Here is a 22,982-nt window from a genome sequence, read left to right on the forward strand (position 1 = left end):
AAAAGTTACTTTTTGGAATAAAATGTCATTTCATCAGCCTCCTCTAGAATATGTCCCACACATTTCAGGGGTAAGCTATATGACTCTAAGAATATATAAAATGGTATAGTAGCAGCCAATAAATCAGATAAAATGGCTTTAAGTCAGCGAGAATCTCACAATGGAGCGATTTTTGTTCTGAGGAAGATTACAGAGATATGAGAATTTTTGTATCAACTTTATCACATCTGCCACTAGATGTAGCCCTGAATCTCTCCTGGGGGGGAAAATGCTTTTTAACTTTCTACTGATGTTTTCCCTGTAGGATTTTTCCAAGTTTAAAATATAAGGATAACATTTTTAATTAATTCTAATTCACATCAAAGTGGCCAGCCAGCGTCCCCCTCATTAAAAAAAAGATATATATATATATATATATATATATATATATATATATGTGTGTGTGTGTGTGTGTGTGTGTGTACACGTACTTATATGTGTGTGTGACATATATGTTAGTCAATGGATACAATATCTAGATGTGTACTTTTTTATTTGAAAAGGAATAACTTAGTTTCCAGTATAAACAAACTTTAAAAAAGGTATACTTTTAACCTTTGGTGCCAAGACTCCAAGCAAACAGAATAATTTTATCCATTGCATAATGGAAAGAGTGATAAATTTTTGGAGGTATGTTGGAGTCCATGTTGGAAAGATGGTTGTGTTATTAATTTATTCCCTATGTAAATTTGAACAACTTATCATTCATTTTTCTGGTCCTTCTTGAGGAATATACTATTTCATGTTTTCTTTGTATTCCTAGCATCTATCATACTATCTGACATATAAGTGCTCAATTGACCTGCAAAAGGAAATCCTATCTCTAATATTGTGTGACCTTAACCTCTCTGGACCTGGGTTTCTTCATCTGTAAAGTAAAATGAACAGGTTAGCCTAGGTGACTTCTAAGGTTCGTTACAATTCTAAGTCTATAATTTTATGGTAACTATAACTTTACCATAGCTGCCAGGTTACAGCTACAAGGAATATTCCTTTAAAAAAAAGGATCTAAAGTATCCCACATCAGCAGGTGATAGAAAGGCAGCTGCTTGGGTTTTGTAGTCTATTAAATGTACATATAATCGTGCTGACTTTGTCCACTTGACCACCACCTATTCACCTAAGCATGATTTTTAACTGCAGTTACTAGAGATACGACGATTTCTACAACAGAATCTAGAGAGCTGATGCTACATTCTAAAGGAAAATTCAGGCATCACTTCTTCTACTAGACAGAGATACAGATGCAAATCACACTGATGTCCTAAGGCCACGTCTAGCCAACAGTGTCACAGTTGTCATTACTGTTCATTAAAGCAGAAGTAAACACCAGCAATCTCAGGGGACCATGTCTAGTTCTCAAAAAGAAATCAAGTCTAGTCCATACAAAATGAAAATGCCATGCAAAGCACAGTAGATCCAGATGGTCTGGTCTACACATTAAACAAGAAGTAGAATATATGTACCTTAGTCATCAACTCTAGCAAAACAGCAACATGGACAGAGATTGACCAAGATGATGCTAAGTCACATAATCTTGAAGTCAACCAACATGCAAAGGACAGCATAACCTGTAAAAGAAAAAAAAAACCTCTCTGCAAGACATGACAAATGAAGACTCCACGGAAAGCGAGAGCTCAACTGGACAATTCTATGATGTGGAAGACTAGACAAATCATATAGCAACAAGGATCAACAAGAGACTTACTACTAGCAAAGTGAATCCCACAAGATCACGAACAACCAATAGAAAAGGTAAACATTCAACGGGGCAAGTCAACAATCTAATGATTGGGACAAAGATGGAAACAGCAAATATAATTATGGTATGTGGTTGTGTCTGCCCATATAGACTAGTAAACGATGGCGAGTTCAAATATGACTGCAAGCAAAAAACTAAACTAGATGGTACTGGCAAGTGGCAAGCCTGGTAGGAATTCAGGGGAAGAGGAGGAATGAGAAACATATAATTCAGAATCCAGAGAAGTTACAGACCACATTGGTTGGTCATCCTGTACAACCTCCCATCCATACATTCTCTAGATAAAAGAGAGAGCCCACTGTTTAACAATTGTAGTTAAGTTATTCTTTAAGCTGAACTGATCTCCGTCCCCATAATTACCTAGTTGGCACAATTCTATTTCTTCCATATAAGTGTTCTTTCAACATCTGAAGACGTTTTCAAATGAGGTTAGCAAACCTAAATCTCTTTATAAATGTCAACTGATATTCTATGATTGTCGTTAAAGGCTATGGGATGTGAACTATTTCTTTGAATAATGGGGTAGGATTTGGATGAAATGGGAAGGGGGGACATTCTAGGCTTGAGAATGGCAATAAGAATGTAACTGGAACAGTTAAACATTTTCTTTTCTGTCTTTTCTAAAGATAATAAAGGCTGCCTCCAGACAAACCATGTGTGCCCTCATTTAGATTTACATCAGTACAGGTGCAATTCCAACTGCTCGGTTTGCTGCTACTGAGGGGCAATAAGAAACCACAGGCAAATGTGTATCACTGTTTATTCTCTATTTCCTCTGAGATGAAAACAACACTTACCAACTTCCTACAAGTACTATGAGGTAGGCAGCAAATGTTTATAACATTACCTTTATCATTTTGCTTTTCCTCCCCCTCTTAGTCATTCACTGGGCAAAGTCCTACTGCTACTATACTGTGCTCTGCAAATCTATTGGCAGAATTAAACCACAAGCAAATGAAGGCAAATTTATGGAGCTGATTATCAGTACTATTCCTAGGCCTAAAAAGAAAGCTTGGGTATATGAAGTGAAGAAAGACCCTGTCTGTATATACTGTGCTAAGTTCCTCCAGGAGAGCCTCTCAAGACCATAGATTTTTACTGTATATTTAAATTATTCAATATTGTACCTAGGTTCCTGAAACAATGGCCCTAGGGACCATGGTAAATGGGCTTGTGTGGCTGCCAGGACAGTCAGGTCTGCCACTCAGATTCTACAACTGTCTAGTATATGCACAAACCTATTTCACTATTCCCTATACATTATACATTAAGCAGCGAGAAAGCTATAAGAACTGTAGGCTCCAAGGATATTTTTCATTCTTACCAAAATAAAACTTGTTTTAGTCAGAATATCATAATAATTCCTCATTCCTTCACCAGGGCCATTTTTAAAAGCTATAAAACCCATTAATAGAAGGTCATATTTACCAATAAGTAGAATGTATCCATTTCCTAATGAATCATATTATCTCTTTTTCTTACTGAAGATATGAGATATGGAAGGTTTTTCCAATCTATTTTTTTCAGGCCAATAGTTTTGATCCAGAGAGAGCATTGAGCTCTGTTTGGATCTATTTGTGGTTAACTTTAAGCCAGTTATTAGAATTTTTAACAAGGATTTTTTTTAAAAAGCTCCAGCCTCCTAAAGAAACCTCCAAGGTTTCCACAACTATAGATAATCAACCCAGAGAAAGATAAGAATATACCTTACCACAAAAGATCAAAGAAACTGAATTCACTCAAAATCAGTTCTTAATGGCTTAATATGACAAAAAAGGAAAATGATAAATGTTGGAGGGAATGTGTGAAAATTGAGACATTAATGTGCAATATATTGTGGAATGGTGAACTGATCCAACCATGCTAGAGAGCAATTTGGAACTATGCCCAAAAGGCTATAAAACTGCATACCATTTGATCCAGCAATACTAGCAGTACTAGGTACGTATTCCAAAGAGATTTTTTTAAAAGGGGGGAACTATTTGTACAAAAACTTTATAGCAGCTCTTTTTGTAGTGGGAAAAAATTAGAAATTGAGGGGATGTTCATCAGTTGGGGAATGGCTAAACAAGTTTTAGTATATGATTATAATGGAATACTATTGTGCTGTTAAAAAAATGGCAAGTCCTTGCATTAACTGATGCAAAGTGAAGCAAACACAACCAGGAGATCATACACAGTAATAGCAATACTGTAAAATGTTAAACTGGGAATAATTTAGCTATTCTCAACAATGCAAAGATCCAAGAAAACTCAGACAAAAAAAAATGCTATCTACCTTCAGAGAAAGAACTGGTGGAATCTGAATGCAAATCGAAGAATATTTTTTACCTTTATTTTCTTCATTGACTTATGTGTGTATTCATGAATTTTCTGTCACATGACCAATGTGGAAATGTTTTGCATAATCACACAAATATAACTATATCAAATTGTTTGCTGTCTTAGAGGAGAGGAAGGGGAAAGGAGGGAATAAAAGGAGAGGTTTAGAACTCAGAATTTTAAAAAACAATATAAAAATCATTTTTGCATGTAACTGGGAAAAAAATTTATACTAAAAAATTTAATTCTTAAATCAATTTGTAGGGACAGACTAGGCAAATAATATCAAAGAAATACAGCTATAAAAGTTTGTTCCTCAAGACTATCTATTTCAGTGAGTACTTCTTGAATTATTTGTGTATTAGTAATAAAAACTAGCATTTATCTATTGTTTTAAGGTTTGCAAAGCACTCTAAAATATTATTTCATTTTATTCTTAAAACAACCTTGGAAGGTAGAAAGTAGAAGCTACTGTTATTCTCATTGTAGAGATAAGGAATCTGAGACAGGAAAATGTTATATGACTGATCCAGGATCACAAATTAGTAAGCAATTCAGGCAGGATTTGAACTCAAGCCATTTCCTCCCCAGGTCCAGCACTCTATTCACTACACCACTTAACTGCCTCATATATATGAGATATTATTTGTATAGGGAACTCCCAGAGGAGAAAACTCCCTCTATCAATACCACTAGGTCTTGATTAGTATAAATGATTAATTCTATTAAGTAGTTGAATTATTATGAATTTTATTCCACACAGAGTAGCAGCCTTCTTCTGATCAGTTCCTTCTATCAAACTCACTGAATCAGGAAAGAGGCTTCTCTTTGCCCCAAATGGCAATGAATTAAATATGCCACAACTTTTGAAAGACTGATATTAAAAATGGAAGGAATTTCTACAATGAAGGCACATATAAGTTTGTTTTCATTAGTTTCTTCCTGACAGCACTAGACAAGTTTCAAATCTCCAGCACCACTTATGATCAACCCATCTTGATGTCATTATGTTCAAAGTAAGACTTGCATTTTTTGTGCCTTCCAGTTGTACAATCTGCACTCTTATTTATCCCACAACAACCTCAAAACAGCAACATATGCCCCTAGGACCATGAAGCTTGATTACTGTAATTCCCTCCTAGCAGGGCACCCCACAGTGCACCTCCACTGCTTACAGCTTGTGCTGAAGGCAGCAGCACATTTGCTCATTGATTTGAGCAACCATGATCATATTAAGTCCAACCTGTGTTCTCTACATTAGCCTCCAATGAAGTGGTGGATTGATTTTAAGTTGGCCCTGCTGGTTTTTAAAGCCCTTAATGGCTCACTGGCAAACTATATGAAGCAAATAAGCCCAAGCAACACTCAAGACCACCTCCCTCAGGCTCATTCTTATAGATAGATAACCTGCTCAATGATTTAGATAGTCCTTTATTCAGACCTCCACAACACCAGAGAAACCCCCCATTGTCAAGATTCAATCGCCTTCCTTCAGTTAAGAACAAAGTCTACAACCATCAACATCTCAGATCAATCTCTCCTACTTCTAAACACAAAGCAAAAATGTCTTTCAAAGTTATCATTGTTTTGCTGTTTAAATGTCTAATTGAGAATAGATGAGCTTTTCTTACTATCTTTATGATTATTTTCAACAACAAGCTCCTCTTCCTATGTAACTAATCAAAATTAAGCATTCATTTCTAATCTGTTTTTACTTTTAGCATGTAAACTTGGTCTTATTTACCTCCATGTAGAAGGCTGAATGGGTCAAATAGAACCTTTATGAATATACACTTTAAAACTTTCTCAACATGAATTGTCATCAAAAGCCATATCTCTCTTCTTGATGGATTCCATTTTCCTATCAAGACAACAGAATTTCATCTACAAAAGCATGATCATGGGGAAAGCTTCTGATGTAGAAATAGTCAAGTTAGTCTCAACTCCCTCAGTAAAGAAGCATTCAGGGCCCGTTAGCTGGCTCAGTGGATAAAGAGACGGGAGATCTTGAATTCAAATTTGGCCTCAGACAACGAATAAGATGATGAAGCGCTTTTCGCTCTTGGAAATTCTTTCCAGTTTTATCAGTTCATGCTCCTCCAACATGCAGTAAGCTCTGACCAAAATGAACTATATCTCGTTCCACAGAATACACCTATGCTGATCAGCCTCTCTGTTTTGTCCATCCTCTCAAATGTTCCTCCTCTGAATCTACTGAATTCCTACCCATCTTGTCAAACCCAATTCAAAGGTACCTTCAACAGAAAGTCATTACAAATCCTGCCAGTCTTACTCCATGCTCTGTCAGCACTCATTTTTCCTTCTCAGACCTCAAACACCATTTTTACATCTCCTCTGTCCTTTTACTTCATTTGTACATTACAATTATAGACATAGGTTTCTTATCCACCTACTAGAAAATAAACACAATAAGAGCAGAGGATCTTAACTAAATCTTTGATATTAGAACCTAACATCATGATCTGCACACAACATGAATTTAACCAATGTCTGCTCAATTGACTAGAATTCAGTAAGAAGTACTAGAATTCATGTAGTACTAGAATACTCCAAGAAACAAACTGTGCCACTGAGAAGACAGAACACAAATGCTTAGAACGAGCATAATAAAGACTCTTCCTATTCCCACCACTATAATATTGTACTTCAGCTCTGTCTTTATTTTACATAACCCAGCTCTTTTTCAGGGAACCACTGGTTTCCCACAAATAATTGAAAGAAAACAGGAGGGAAATTTTCCTAATTAATCCATATGGCCAGAAGTACCAATTTGGCTAGATGGCACAAGAGGATATAGTCCTTGGCCTAGAGTCAGGAAGACTCATCTTTCTGAGTTGAAATCTGGCCTCAGATATTTACTGTCTGTGTAACCCTGGACAAGCCATATAAGCCATAAACTGTGTGCCTCAGTTTACTCTTCTATAAAGTGAGCTATATAAGGAAACTGTAAATCACTCTCTAGTATATCTGCTAAGAAAACCCCAAATGGGATCATACAGAGTCAGACATGACTCAAAAATGACGTAAAAACAACAGATTTATTTAGCTCAGTTTTCCTTATAGGGGCCTCCTATAACCACTAGCCAAAAAGAGTATCCGTTATAGCCTGCCTTCCTGCCTTCACCTATAGAATTTTCCCCCTCATCTAATCTTACGTTATCTGTGAAGCAACATGGGTCCCAATATGAACTCTAGTATATACTGCAAAAGCCTCAGATAATAGTAAGGGAAGTGTAAATATTACTGGAGACTATGAAATCAGTTATTTGCATTCTCTCCACTCAGACTACAAGTAAGAATTACAAACAAGTATTACAGCCTTTTAACAAGACAAAGTAACTGTGTATTGAGGCACCTCCCAAACAGAGGGGCAAAATCAAGCTCTCCACTCTGTACCTTCAAATCCCGTAACTGTGACACAATATAATATCTACAAGTCATTTAAGAAATCTACACCTCTTTGGAGGTAGGGGGAGGTAATATATATGGTAAATGCTAACCTACTGATCATCAAATTTCTTAATTTTCCTCTAATACCAATTTTCACTTTGTCTTTAAATAATACATATAATTATCTGCATGAGTGGAAAATAAAATGTTTCATAGTTTTATTTTATTACCTTGTCCCCACGGAAGAACGATTTTTCCCCTTAATATAACCAGAATGTAACAACACCATAGAAGTAACAGTAAAATCTCTCTCTATGGGGGGTGGGGGAGAGGAAAAGAAAATGATCTATGTCTTTAACGAATAATGCTTGGAAATGATCAAATAAAATATATTTTAAAAAAAATCTCTCTCAACAATATTGACTTCTAGCTTTAAATCAGTTTCTATAAATCAAAAATAATTGAAGAGTTCAATCACATTTAAGGATATGAAAGGAGTTCATGAATTCTTTTATCCAGACTGAGGGAAGGCTGATATTTATATAAAAACCAATTCACATCAAATACAGGTTTCCACATCCAAAGAAATACCTTTGATCCAAACTCCAACTTTTTTTCCCTGAGTTTTTCCCTGAATCCAACTTTCTTTCATTGACTACTACTTCTAATAACAGAATTTATTGTGAGCATATCACAAAGCTCTGTTCTAGAGTACTTACTCATTCACCTCACTCTTACTATACATATTCTGAAAGTAGTTTTCTAAAATCTATATTTCTAGTTTTAACTTCTCACACTAAAAGACATATCTATCATCTAAAATTTAGCACTGAACTCACAACTACCTCCCAACAATACCACCATCCCCTTGATATATTAGTTTGGCAAGGTTGTCTCCCTTCGTTCCCCATTAACATTCTTTCAATCACTAAATATTGCCAGTTTTCTTTCTTATATGTCCTTCATTCCCACTTCCACAACTAATCGCCTCATTTAGGCCCTCACCAATGCAATAGAATTTAGTGATATCTCCTTCATTTCTACTAACAACTGACCCTAAGATGGAGAAAAATCTTCAGAAACACATCTGATAAATAGTTGATTTCTAAGATTCATAAACACATAAAAGCAAGAGCTACCACCCAGTAGTTAAGCTTGCAAAAGTTGTAAAGTTTTCAAGAGGAAATGCAAACTATTAACAACCAATTGGAAAAATTCCCTAAGCACTAATCATAATTTAAATATAAATTAAGACAACTGATTGTTTGCTTTGCACCAAGCAATTTAAAAAAGTAGACAAAAAGGAGAAATGATCAGTGTTGGAGAGGCTGTGGGAAATCAGACAAAATTACACACTGATGGTAGAACTGCAAACTAGTTTAACTGTTCTGGAAAGCAATTTGGAATTATGCAAGAAAAAGTATTAACTTTTCATACCATTTAACCCAGCACTCATATTTGCCCTGAGAATGTCAAAGATAAAAAAGAAAGATCCCAGGTAACCCAAAAGATTCATAGCAGCATTTTTTGTTATAGTATGTAAACTTCTGGCAGAATATAAGCCCTTCCTTCAAAGAAGAGACTGCTTCCTTCTTATCTTGGTATCTTCAAGATCTAGCCCAGTGCTTAGCACAGACAGTGTTTTAAAAATGCTTAATTGGTATTAAAAAAAAATCAGGGAGTAGCTGGATAGCTCAGTGGATTAAGACCCAGGCCCAGAGACAGGAGGTCCTGGGTTCAAATCTGGCCTCAGACACTTTCCAGCTGTGTGACCCTGGGCAAGTCACTTAACCCCCCCATTGCCTAGCCCTTACCACTCATCTGCCTTGGAACCAATACACAATATTAATTTCAAAATGGAAGGTAAGAAATTTTTTTAATCAATATCCAGCAGTTGAAAAAGGATAGAATGGACAAAATTCATATTACTGCAATGAAGCATTATGATTCACAACACACAAAGTAACTGAATTTGCATTAAATTCAATGATCAAGGGGAGCAGCTGGGTAACTCAGTAGATTAAGAGCCAAGCCTAGAGACAGGAGGTCCTGAGTTCAAATATTTCGCTATTTTTCTTGATTATTTTTTATTTTTACAAAGGAAAGTTGAAGGGGCAAAAGAAGGGTATTACTGGAGAACAAGGAGAACTGGAAGCTTGCCAGTTTGTTTCTTTGTTTTATTTATATGTCTTTCTTTATTACAAGGGAAGACTCTCCAGAAGGGCTAATAGGAACTCCCTGTCTCAAATCTGTTTCCATCTCAGTCCATCCTCTACTCTGATGTCAAAGTGATCTCCCTTCACAGGTATGACCATGTAATGCCTCCACCACTACTACTCAATAAAATCCAGTGGTTCCCTATCACCTCCAGGATCAAATATAAAATTTTCCGTTTGGCATTCAAAGCCTCCATAATGTGATCCTCTCCTACCTCGTCAGTCTTAGACCTCATTTCCCACCATATACTCAGCAATCCAGTGACACTGACTTCCTTACTGTTCCTTGCACAAGATGCTCCCATATCCTGGCTCTGTGCATTTTCACTGGCTCTCTATCCTCCATGCCTGGAACTCTCTCCCTGCTGGTTTCCATCTTTTGCCCTCACTGGCTTTCTTCAAGTTACAGGGAAAATCCCACATTCTAAAGAAAGCCTTCCAGTCTCCCTAAATACTGATACCTTCCCCCTGTTAATTATCTCCAATTTGTTCTGTATGTGTCTATAGACATAGCTATATCCATAAATAGATTGATGTCTCCACTGTGAACTCCTTAAGAGCAGGGACTCTCTTTAGCCTTTCTCTTAAACCACAGCTCTTAAAAAATGCTTGGAACATAATAGGGGCTTAATAAATGCTTGCTGACTGGCTTGTCAATTGACTGAAGATTTTAAAACATCAATAAAAAAATTCATCTCAATATATAGCTACTAGAACAGTGTTCCTCTAACCCCTTACATCACTTGCTACTACTCAAAGTCTTTCTTTCCCATCAGTTTACTGGCTTTCCCTACCCCACTAACAATTTAATTTCTTATTATTCTCCTATGCATAATGGAAAAGCTCAAGCCAAGCTAAACTTCCTGTCACCCCCTGACACACACATGTCCTTTTCTACCTTCATGCTCTACCAAATGCTGCTCCTCATACCTAGAATCTCCTGTCCTCTACAAAAATCCAGTTCCCTTAACTAATTCAAAATTCACTTGTACCAGAAAGTTTGCCATGACTGATTTCCATCCAGTTTTTCCATTCTGTCCTTGCATTCGGTATTTGCAGTGTGGAACTATATTAATTTATGTTGGTATAACTGGAACATCATTGGAAAATGGAATACAACTGGAATAGCTAGAACTATATATTATATTGGAACTATATTTATGTGGAACTATATATTAATTCTACGTGGCTCTATAAAATCAATCCAGTATTTACTAGGTTCCTATTATGTGCTCAGCACTTCTGAAGTATTATTAAGTTGCTCTGGGTCTTTACATTCTTCCTCCTCTATATAGTCTACTCAAAGGAAAGGGGAAAATTTGGTTGGTGGTTTTGTTTTAAATCCTTCAGCTCCAAGAACAGTAAGTATTCTGCACACAGCTAGTATTCACTTAATGTTGCTGGTAGACAGACCAGACAGGTGAATTAAAACCTATTAGTTGAAAGAGTAGGATTTTCTGAACTGTAATGTTTTTAAACATGCTTTTCTCTTTTCATTTCACTCTCTATAGTACTAAAGCATATGGTTAAATTTTAACTTTCCCATCCTGACAAACATAATACAAATAGCAACTGAAATGCTGTCACATCAGTTGAGAAAGGAAAAAATGGCATTCTAACACATTACTCAAGTTTTATAATTTCATCAAAAAAAACCTGTAAGAGACTATGAGTCATCACTAAGACAAGAGTTAAATCATCAAAATATGAAGTATCCAATAACAGTTCCAAGTAATGTTAACAAATAGTCAGAAATGAAACACATCTATACTTAACAGTTGTACTAATTGCCCACTTCATTTAAATCTAAATTCTTACCATATAATTTTATTTAAATCAAAAGGTCATCCACCTTCCCCATCTATTCCATTATAAGAAATAGTTTTGTCTGATCAGATTTGAAAAAATGTGAATTGCAATGGATATTAAAGGAAAATTCTGTAATCCAAAATTACTTCTTAAACCATGCAATAATGAATTTTGTCTTTAGCCAAAAAATAAAACTATAAAAACCCAGTTTTGAGTATACTTAAAAAAAAAATAGTGTGGCCCAAAAACATTGCATGTAAAGAAAATCACTTTAAATCCATTAGACAGGTTTACCATTTAAAAGTTATGCTGAAGTCAATTATTTGTAAAACTAAGAATCCATCTATAGTATTAATAAAATTACCCCTAATTTATCTATTTTTTTAAGTTCCAATTTTTATATACATGTATTTGTTTTGTAAAGCAGGCACACCTGCACCATATGCCTGCATGAAAATGGACCTACTTTATATCAGCCATTTAACACCAGACTAGCAAATCAATCATTCTTGTGTTAGTCTGCAGTATAATTCTGTTATTCTTTCCATGACTCACACAAATGACATGTTACTATATAAAGTGTGACACAAATCTCAATATGAACAGGTAAATAGCAAGCCCAGCTCATCACTCTAAAAAATAACTATAAACAAAAATACCAAGCCTGGTTCATCCTCGGTTTTAAAAGATCAGCTTATGCTTGCACAATGCTTAAATGAATTATGACAATAGTGAAATGTTGGTTGTTACTTCCTTAATTAAGGATTTCACTAAAATGCTTATACAACTTTGTCACCATTCTAATGGTTTATTCAATTTGGAAAGGAAAAGAAGAGAAACCAATTATATCAGCTCTAATTTAAGATCTCTTTTATGGATATGATCTTTAGCAAATAAATATACATTTTTATGAAAGCCCAGCATCATTTTTAAAAAATTCTATTATTTTAAAATTTTACTTTAAAGTTGTAGTAGTTAAAAGTAAGACAAAGGATTTCAATATTCTTAAAAATTAAAGAGAAAATATACTGTTCATCATGCTAGAGAAATTCATGATAGAACTTATAAAAAGAACAAGAAATAAGGAAAAACGCACAAATAGTGTTTAACTGTTATACAAAAATAATGTATAGAAAAAGAAAAGTTAACCTTTCATTGGTTTTACAAAAGACTTTCACTTTCAGTAAAGAAATATTAATGAGAAGCTATATACTCAATGTTTTAGGGAATGCTTTTTGAAAAACATATCCCCTATTAATATATGATCCTAAGTAGAAAAGTCCTAGATAAATGTGATTTTTCCTCTCTAAATTCACTTATGTTACTTTTTCTCAAAAACTAACCAATAACATGTTTTTAAATATGATTTACTTTGTAACTGCTGAATCTACTGAAAAATAAGCAGAGGTCACAACAGAGAATTTAAACCTATGAGTTCTCAGAAATTATTCACCTGCACTATTTTCTTTCTATCCATCATTTCAACAAACTTTCGACATAGACAGACTCCTACAAAATAGTTAATATAAGTCAATTTTCCTTCATTCCTATAGAGTGGATCACATTTATGTCAAGATCACTTTAGCAACATCTGAATGACTATATATATTTTATTATATCTATATGCAACACAATACTAAATAAACAAGATCACTATCTCAACATATATACAATGCCAAAGTGAATTAACTCCTAGATATCGCCAAAAATGAGATTTAACTCTGCATTAAAATTATAAGTAATGATTAAGTATGTAATAACTCTTTCCCAGTGATTTCTGATAATGTGGCAGCTGTCATATTAGTAATGATATTTTACTTTGTGAATTAGATCAAAATCAATATCAAGAATTATAGCAACCACAGTGTGAATTTAAAATGCTATATTATTTTTTAAGTTCTTTAAGAAGGTAAAAATTATTGTTTCAAAAAAAGCTAAAATATTCATCACTGGGATCTAAATTGTACAATAACTGATCCTCATCAGCGGCAGTTTTTATCTTTTACATGGAATTGTATTCCTTTGACTACACAGTTATCATTTGATACTGAAGAAACACCTCTTCAAACATTTTATTCTGCAACTTTAAAAAGTTAATGTTTTTAAGATATTGAGCTAATTACAAAATATCTCCAGAAATCTTAGTAGGTGATTGTTTCAAAATTTGTATGCTCTATACAAATGAAATAGCAACAATACCAACTCCTTCTAAATATTCCTTTTAAATATATTTGGAAAAGAATTTTGCAAATTCTTACATTGTGTCTGCTAACCAAATTGTAATATAAAATATTGTCACCATCTTTCATTTACAAAATTTGAACCTCTTCACATTAATAAGATTTACTTAAATTAAAATGCTTCTGGATTGTATAACATACTGAGCAAAAGAGGGGAAAATTTCTATACCCATTTACAGGATAGATATGTTAAGGGCCAAAGTTGGGTCTGCAGTTAAAACACATAGAAATCAGTACTCTTAAGCCAAAATCCTCTGCCCCAAAGTATCAGCTAATGCTTTGAGTATTTTTACCACAAAGAAATAACTTCAGATTTTACATAAATAAGTAATTGGGAGACAAATTACCCATCTCAACATGCCCCAATATCCTTTTACTGCAAATTAAATGTATACATGAAAATTAAAAAATATAGCAAGATGATGTCAAAAATCTCTAACAGTTCTAATATTCTAATATTTAAGTAGATAGGTGACAAATTACATTTTTAATTTTATTATGTTAAATAACAAAATATCTCTAACCTAAAAAAATTTAAGTTATCTCAAATGAAAAGTCTATAAAATAGAATTCAAAAGAATACTGAAAATATTGCTCAAATAAAAATTTTCCAAAAGTTTTTTTAGTTAATGGTCAAAGAATACTACAGGCAATGAATGACCCCTAGAATCAGTTTCATTTACTCATTCAAATACTATTTATTGAGTACCTACTATAGTCAAAGTATTTAAATGTTCCTTTGGCAAAAAAACTGAAATTAATTTTAATAACTGTTAGCTGCAAAAAATGTGTTTAACTACCAAAATACCAGTAGGAAAGGGAATTTGTACATTTGTTCTAATATTTTAAAATGACTAATTTAGAAATAAATCTCTCTTACCAAGAAAAATAGCTTGAGAATAAAGCTTTCCTTTGATTATCAGTAACAAGGAAGGGCAAAATAGCTGACATTTCAAAATATCTTTGTGATTAATATCAATACCAACTTGGAATCCTGTCTTCAAAATGCAAAATATGTTTTACTTTTTATCAGAACTGAATGTCACAAAAATATTTCCACAAGTGAAATGATATGAAAATAGGATTTAATTCTTCCTCTTAAATTAATTTTATTAAAATGCATACAGATGAACAAACTTATTTGGCCACATACATTTAACAACTAATTTTCTTAAATATTCGATGCAATGGCTTTGGTAGTTCTGTGTTGTTTTGTTTTGTTTTTAATCTAAACATATAGGGGCAAAACACACCAAAAAGTATAGCCTCTTTACACTAGAATGGACTGGAAACCAGTTTCTGGGAAACTGATAAATAACACCTTAAAGAAAAAGTACACTTTCTTCACATCCTATGATACAAAAAAATTGTAAAAAATATTCAGGGGATCAATATGATAATTTGATCAAGATGATGATTAGTAATAAACATTCAAAATAATTTTAGGTGGACTTAATTTAATTAGTTTCCCAGTGTTTTAGAAAAAGATTCATTTATCTATTTGTTGTTTTCTCCTATTTAGAGGACATGAACAACATTCTACATCTTTATGATTACCTTTTATTCCATTAACATTGTTTCAAAAAAAATTGGCCGCAAATTTATTCTTAACTTCCTACCTATCCTAAATCTATGAAAATAGCTATTTAACCAAATACTTTATTTTCTCAGTCTTATCTGAAGTACACATCTGCATTCATATAATAGTGCCATTTTAAAATCTTTTTATAAACTTTTTGACTAATATGCTAATATTAGTTGCCAAATGTATAGAGAGAAAACAAAAAGGTATATGTTTTACACACAAACAACTCATATACAACAGCATTTTTTGTTTAGCTGTTGTATGGAAGCATATTCCAGATCTCTTATATTAAATAAACATTTTGCTACAGCTTAAGATTTATGGGAAAAAGTGATCTTTTTCCAGACACTCTGAATGGCTAATCTTCTAACATTAAAGACAAATACATTACTATTTTTATTTTGAAATTTACACCTAGTTAGCACATTTGTGTTTCTGTTTCATTTTAAAATTAAAATATTTTAATCTCTTCTAAAAAGCAATATATGAGAGACCAAGAGATTTAAACTTGGAGATTTCAACTGCACCTTACCTGATCCACTGAACTGACTGCTTCCCAGGGTTGTTGGTCTCGTTTTCCCACTATTAACAGGTGGGGAAAACATCTGCAAAACAACCAAAAATGTATGTTAGTAAGGAAACTCCTTTTATAAGCTGCATCTCTCTGCTACACAGCAGTTTACAGAGAGAAATCAATTTGCTCCCACATTATGAAGTTGGAAATGAAATAAGACAGAGACAATGCATTCCAAACCAAAAAGACTTGTGAGCTATATTGCTTTATAACATTACTTGGAAATACTACCACTCTTCTGCTCCTCTATGAATATAAAAAAATTTTAAGTCAATAATAAATGATTCTCATTGAACAATTAATACATAGAAAAAACAGCTTGTTCACATGATAATTCAAATAATTCATGTTCCCTTAACTATAACTACATACAAAAAAGGCTCATTATAACAGTGGTTAACCACACTGCAGGTGTCAATCCTATCTCCTAACAGCAGAGTTATAAAGATCCTCCATTGTACCACAATTAAGGACAGGCATGATTTGCTTTCATTGTCAATGGTTTTAAATATTAAATTATTTCTCTCATTTTTTTAAACCTACTCTAAATTAAAACAAAAGTACCTGGTTCAATAAATGGACTCACAAAAATCCTAACCCAGAGCTGAACTTGTCTGAGCTAAAATCTTTCAGATACTATACATTAAAATCAACCAAAGGAAAAAGAGGTATAAGGGAAAGGGTTGCATAAAGTTGGCTTCAGAGAAAATAAAATAATTTTTTAAAAGAACTCTGATAACCATCAGGGTCACAGGGTGTCTCAACCAATAGTTTATGATTACATTGTTCTACTTTTCACTAGTGTTAAGCCAATGACCCCTCTGGCATAAAGTTTTAAATCTGGAAGTCTAGACATTACATCAAAGTTCAGGTGTCCAACTTGGCTGGGCTGGACTCAGCCCCTGAGCAGTGCAGCTGGAACTGAGGTTGCCTAATTCCAGGTCCCTTTTTCCAGGGCAGAGCCATAAAAGTACACCTCCAAAGATATCCTACCGCACTGAAGTCCAGCAGGTCACTCAGCTCCTTGTCTGTCCCTATAGCCGCCATCCGCTGCTGCTGAGAATTCATCTTCAGTCACTTCTAGCAGGTCCTAAGATAGAGGAAACCCTGCTTAGTGAGACCACCATGGTTGAAAAAGGACTGGAAGCAGAACCCAAAAGTGTATGTGATTGGGAGAGGAGGGAGAAGGATGCCTTTTCTGGGAGAGGGGGGACTTGAGGGTTAGAGAACTGGGCTCACTTTGAATATTGTGCCTTTCAGTTTGTTTTAATAATCCTGAGCAGGCAGGGAACCTGTCCAAGTACAGGTTTCCCCGCTCCCAAATAGATATGTGCACTTCATGGATCCCTAAAGAAGGAAAGAAGCCAGGTAGCTGGGTACGAAGTGGCAGAACATTTTGAATACACATGTAAGGAACAGGAAAGGGTAGCGGAGGCTTGAGCAACTCATTAGATCTCCCCTAAGTTTCCAGGAGCTCTGGACCCTTTCCCCCCTCCCCTTCCTCCCCTACCTCAGACAGCCAGCTCTCCAAGTCCCCGCCAGGAGGTGGCTGGAAGGACCGGGTCTCTAGCTGGTAGAGGTCTCATCCCTCGTGGGGGCGGAGGTGGGAGTGGGGGGGGGTCGAAGAGGTTAGAGAGGAGGGGGGAGGGGTAGAAAGAAAAAAAATTCGCCATCCAACAAACAAGTGTGGAGAAGAAGAGAGGGAGAGATGTTTAGTGACTCACTATCTAGGCAACAATAGAGCTGACAAGTTGCTGGGAATGTGCATCTCACTAGAGCCATGTCTGCGGCTACCGCTTCCCGGACGTTACTGCTGATTTGCAGAGGATCAATTTGCTCCTCGACACTGAATTGACTTTGCTTTTTTTTCTTTCTTTCTTTTTCTTTCTTTTTTTTTTCTTTTAAAGAAGCCCACTAAATCTTGCTCTCTCCTTTCCCTCCTCTCCTTTCTTGGCTCGGCCTCCTCCCTCTCTTCCTCCCTTCCTCCTTCCCACCCAGCCCCGAACCTGCCAAGACAATGAGCCTCCACAGCCCCGGAGCCGCCGCTGCCGCCGTGTGCGCCCCGGGCGCGCCAGCACCAAGCGGAGCGGAGTGCAGGGCGCACAGGGCCGAGTGCGCCGCCCGCCTCCCGGTGGGGCTGCATTTCCCCCGGCACGAGTGCCAGTGCCTCCTCCTCCTCCTCCCCCCCCCCCCCGCTTCTATACCCCTCCCCCCACACAAGTTGGAGGGGGTCCTCCGGGCTCGGCGCTTTACAAAGGGGGGCAGAGTTCAGGCGCGGGGAGGAAGGAGGGGGAAGCCGAGCTGGGGAACGACTCCTACAGCTTCCACTCCAGGAAGGGGGGCTGCCCGCGCAGCGCACGGGGACCCGGCTCCCAGCTCAACCCAAACAGACCTCCCACCCCATCCACGCTGCTCCCCCCTCCCCCCTTCGAGCCCTCCCCACACAGGCTCCTCCGCCCCTGCCCTACTCCTCTCCCAACTCTCCCCCCACCCCGAGCTCCTCGCCCCGCGCCCCCAGCCAGCCCCGAATTTACCTGCAGCTCCTTTTGCACATTCAACCACCCCGATAGAAGTTCACTTTGGCCGGGAGAGCGGGTTTGGGCTTTCCTTTTCACCTCCCGGCGTCTCTCTCCACTTTCCTCCTTGCAGAGACTCAGATCAGGGCAGGTGAGGGGGCTCTCGGGCCTGGCCGCCCTTTCCTCCCCGGGCGGGCTGGCTGTGCCCCCGAATAGAACTTGTGGGTCTCCCTTAGGCGGACATTTTTTTTGCTTAGGCGGCCTCAGCACCACGCTCGGGCTTCGACTCCGGATCCCTCCGCGCCTGGAGGAGCCCTGGGGTTAACCCCTTCCTCCCCAGCGCTCTCCCAGCTGAGCCGGGAAGTTGGGGGCTGGGGAGTGGGAGGAGCCGGAGGGAATGGGGAGGGGTGGCTACGATGCACATGGACAAAGCCCGCCGTGCGGTGAGGCGGGCTGGAATGCTGGGGGGAGGCGATACGCCCCTGGTGAAGCTGGGGCTGAGGGCTGGGGCTGTGTCGTCTGATCTCCCTGAAGAGAACAGCTCAGAGCTGCGAGATCGGCGCCGCCTCCTCCCTACCATTCTCCTTCTACTGGCTACAAACGCCGGGCTAGAAGGAGTCGCAGCTGCAAGAGCATCTGGATCCTGCACCGGGACCACCTCCTAGACCGAGATACGCTCCGAGCTAGATAAGAGGCCTCAACGAAGCTGAACTTTGGCTTTCTTCTGCTAACCGGCCAGTGTTGTAAAGGAGCTGTAAACCGCATCTTGTGATCTGAGTCCCGCGAATTTCAGAGCCAGGGGTGGGGGTGTATAGAATACTGGACAGCGCCTTGCGCGGAAAATACGCTGGGAAAGTGTGAGGAAAAGGCTCCAAGCTCTGGGCTCTCATAGTTTGAAAAGGGCTAAGGATTGGCAAAATTAGAGCAGTGACTGCGGAGCAAAAAGACTAGCCCGCTGAAGCTCAGCATTGTATTGGCCTTTTACACTCATCCATCTTCGTTCACTCAATCCAAGACCTGTAAAACACCCTCTCCGAAAATCTCTCATCCAAAGCCTCACAGGCATTGAACCTGACCCGGGGAAGTCAGGAAGTGGTTGAAGATAATAATCAAGTCTTAACTCTGTTCTTTCCTTTTATAAAGAATTGTGATGCTTATGAGATTGGGTTTAATTTTACACTCAAGGAAGCATTCGTTGTTTTCTCTCAGTATCTACTCTAGCCTCCTTAAAGTGCTGGGAGGTAACCCTGGTTTCCAGCTATGTCAGGTCCTACAAGCCTTGAAAGTTGCTGTTTGAGGGCCAGCCTAGCTAATTACTGAGAGATTCAATGCCAGAAAAGTTATCAAGTGACTTTTGTTCATGTTTAAGTTTGGTCATTGTAACTCCTGAAGAGCATCTATTAAGACCTGGAGAAAGTAAATGCAATGATGGAATCGGGTATTTCCAAAGATCTAGACACCCTATATGTCTAAATTTTCTGAGTCGTATCAGTCAATCGATAAGCATTTATTAAACTCGTAAGAAGGGAAGACTGGGCTAAGGGCTGTGTATACAAAGAGGCTTAAAAAGTTTCTGCCCTCAAGCAACCTAACTAATGGGGAGCTGATAAAGAGGAGAAATAGGTACATACCAGACATACAGAGTATGTCTTTCCTTATAAGGGAAGGTGAAATCTGAGGGAACCAGGAAAGGCCTCCTGGAGAAAGCAGTGTTTAACATGAGTGTTGAAAGAAGTTAGGAGGAGGCTGGTAGGTGACTCAGTGGACTGAGAGCTAGGCCTAGAGACAAGAGGTCCTGAGTTCAAATTTGGCCTTAGACACTTCCTAGCTGTGTGACCTTGAGCAAATCACTTAACCCCCATTGCCTAACCCTTATGTTTTTCTGCCTTAGAAGCAATACAATTCTAAGAAGGTATGGGTTTTTTTTTTTTTTTAAAGGCAGGGATCATTAGCAGTAATGGTAAGAGGAAAAGAGCATTTCAGGCATGGGGACAGCCAGTACAAAGGGGAAAATATGTAGAGAGTGCATGGAGGGGAGTAATGTATAAAAAAGATTAGAAAGACAGAAAGGGACCAAGTAGTAAATAGCTTTAAACATTATAGTACTTGGGAAACCACTAGAATTGAGGGGCGGGGGTTGAGGTTGGTCAGAACTATTCTATAGGAAAATCACTTTGGCAGCTAAGTGAAAGACAAATTTGAATGGAAAAAGGCTTGAGACAGGGAGATCAATTGGGAAACTATTGCAATAATCCAAGTAAGAAGTGATGAGGACCTGTGCTAGGTTTATGGTTGTGTGAATAAAGAAAAGGAACCATGCATAAGATATTGTAGAGATATTGACAAGATTTGACAACCAATACTGATTCTAAGTCAGATAACTAAATAGTCAAACATCCAAAAATTAGAGAGAAAAGACAGGCAGAGTGGATAAAGAGAGAAGCAGCCAGGGTATGAGGTTGCAAAGGTAAAGGCAAGATAGAAGAGAGTGATTGGGGATAAAAAAAAATCATCTTCCCCTACTACAAATTCCCAGTACACAAACTCAATTGGACTTTTGCTATTTATTGACTCATATTTTATTCCCATATTGACTTTATTCTTTCCTCTTATCCAACTGTACTTCTTCACTCCCCCCCCATACAATTATAGTAAATGATTTACCCCTCATAGAAAAGATCAAAGCTATCTGATAAAGAGTACCTAACTTTACCACCTCAATTCCTAACTTATCAATATCATAACTCACCTTCCCTCTTCACAGAATTATCTCTATTCAATAATCCCTCTATAAATGCTATGCCTATGATTCCATTCTTTCTCAATCATTTCTTAAATCTCTCTCTAACTATTGGATCCTTTTCATCTGCTTACAAATATACTATGATCTTATAAATTTCTCTCTTCTAGATAAGAAAAAGGGGAAAGGACCTACTTGAACAAAAAATATAGCAGCTCTTTTTGTAGTGGCAAAGAATTGGAAATTGAAGGGATGTCCATCAATTGGGGAATGGCTGAACAAACTGTGTTACATATTGATGATGGAATACTATTGTGCTATAAGAAATGACAAGAAAGCCAATTTCATAAAAACCTGGAATGATCTGCAGGAACTGATGCAGAGTAAAATAAACAGAACTAGGAAAATATTTTACACAACATCAGTAATATTGGACAATGATTATCTGTGAAAACTTGACTATTCTCCGCAGTGCAATGATCTGGGACAATCCTGAAAGACATCTGATGGGGAATGCTATCCACCTCCAGAGAAACAATGGTTGGAATCATTTTTCACATCAGTGTATTTATGGTTTGGGATTTGGGTTATGAATAAGTTTGCTCTTACAACAATATTATAACAGTTTTAAAAGTTTCTCTCTTCTCAATTTGGAACTATGCCCAAAGGGCACTAGAAGACTGTCTGCCCTTTGATCCAGCCATAGCACTGCTGGATTTGTACCCCAAAGAGATAATAAGGAAAAAGACATGTATAAGAATATTCATAGCTGCACAGTTTGTGGTGACAAAAAAAATTGGAAAATGAGGAGATGCCCTCCAATTGGGGAATGGCTGAACAAATTGTGGTATATGTTGGTGATGGAATACTATTGTTCTCAAAGGAATAATAAACTGGAGGAATTCCATGGGAACTGGAATGAACTCCAGGAATTAATACAGAGTGAAAGGAGCAGAACCAAGAGAACAATGTACACAGAGACTGATACACTGCAGTAAAATAGAATGTAATGGACTTCTCTACTAGTAGCAATGCAATAATCCAGAATTATTTGGAGGAACATATGAGAAAGAATGCTATCCACATCCAGAGGAAGAACTGTGGGAAAAGAAACACAGAAGAAAAACATCTGCTTGATCACATGGGTTGATGGGGATATGATTGGGGATATAGACTCTAAATGATCACCTTAGTACAAATATCAATAATATGGAAATAGTTCTTGATCAATGACACATGTTAAACCCAGTGGAATTGCACATCAGATACAGGAGGGAGTTGGGGGGAGGGGAGGGAAAGAACATGAGTCTTGTAATCATGGAAAAATATTCTAAATCATCTAATTAAATAATATTTTGAAAAATAAAAAAATAAAAAATAATTCTCTCTTCTAAAGGTGTGGGGTAGAAAGAGAAGCCTTTCCTTAAACCTTCTCTCCCATCTTGCTACATCCCATCTCTGACCTCTCTTTCAATGATAAACTTCAATCCATTCTTTGAGTCTTTCAAACTTTAATTATAAAAGGAGTATATGCTCAAGAAATTATTAGACTTTTAAAAAACATTACTGGTTCCCAATATCTTTAAAAGTCTATCTTCTTTATTCATTTTTTCTTTCATCTCTTTGCAAACATGTTATCTTTCCCTCTCAGTGCCTCCCCTAATTGAACAATAAAAAATAGAGGGGGGGAAAAGAAACTCTTATAACAAATATAAATCAAAATATGCAGCAAAACAAATCTCCACATTATCCATGACCAAAATATATG

General features: G+C 37.0%; 1 protein-coding gene across 7 annotated transcripts in view; it reads right to left on the minus strand.

Moving 5' to 3' along the window:
* The window catches only part of TCF12 (transcription factor 12), a 411,875-nt gene extending 393,062 nt beyond the window's left edge, over window positions 1-18,813 (minus strand). For 2 of the 7 annotated variants that reach the window (XM_001368229.4, XM_007479687.3), the window contains exons 1-3: window positions 18,493-18,813; window positions 16,952-17,048; window positions 15,917-15,989 (exon numbers count right to left, since the gene is read on the minus strand). In XM_001368229.4, coding sequence (XP_001368266.1) covers window positions 15,917-15,989; window positions 16,952-17,026 — 148 coding nt within the window. In that variant the 5' untranslated portion in view covers window positions 17,027-17,048; window positions 18,493-18,813. Of the gene's footprint in view, window positions 1-1,505; window positions 1,611-15,916; window positions 15,990-16,951; window positions 17,049-17,682; window positions 18,217-18,492 lie in introns of those variants that run through there. The other 5 variants (XM_056809540.1, XM_056809522.1, XM_056809547.1 and 2 more) reach the window with 5 other exon arrangements.
* Window positions 18,814-22,982: the final 4,169 nt, after the last annotated feature.

The sequence above is a fragment of the Monodelphis domestica genome, chromosome 1 (assembly GCF_027887165.1).
Source record: "Monodelphis domestica isolate mMonDom1 chromosome 1, mMonDom1.pri, whole genome shotgun sequence".
Lineage (NCBI taxonomy): Eukaryota > Metazoa > Chordata > Mammalia > Didelphimorphia > Didelphidae > Monodelphis > Monodelphis domestica.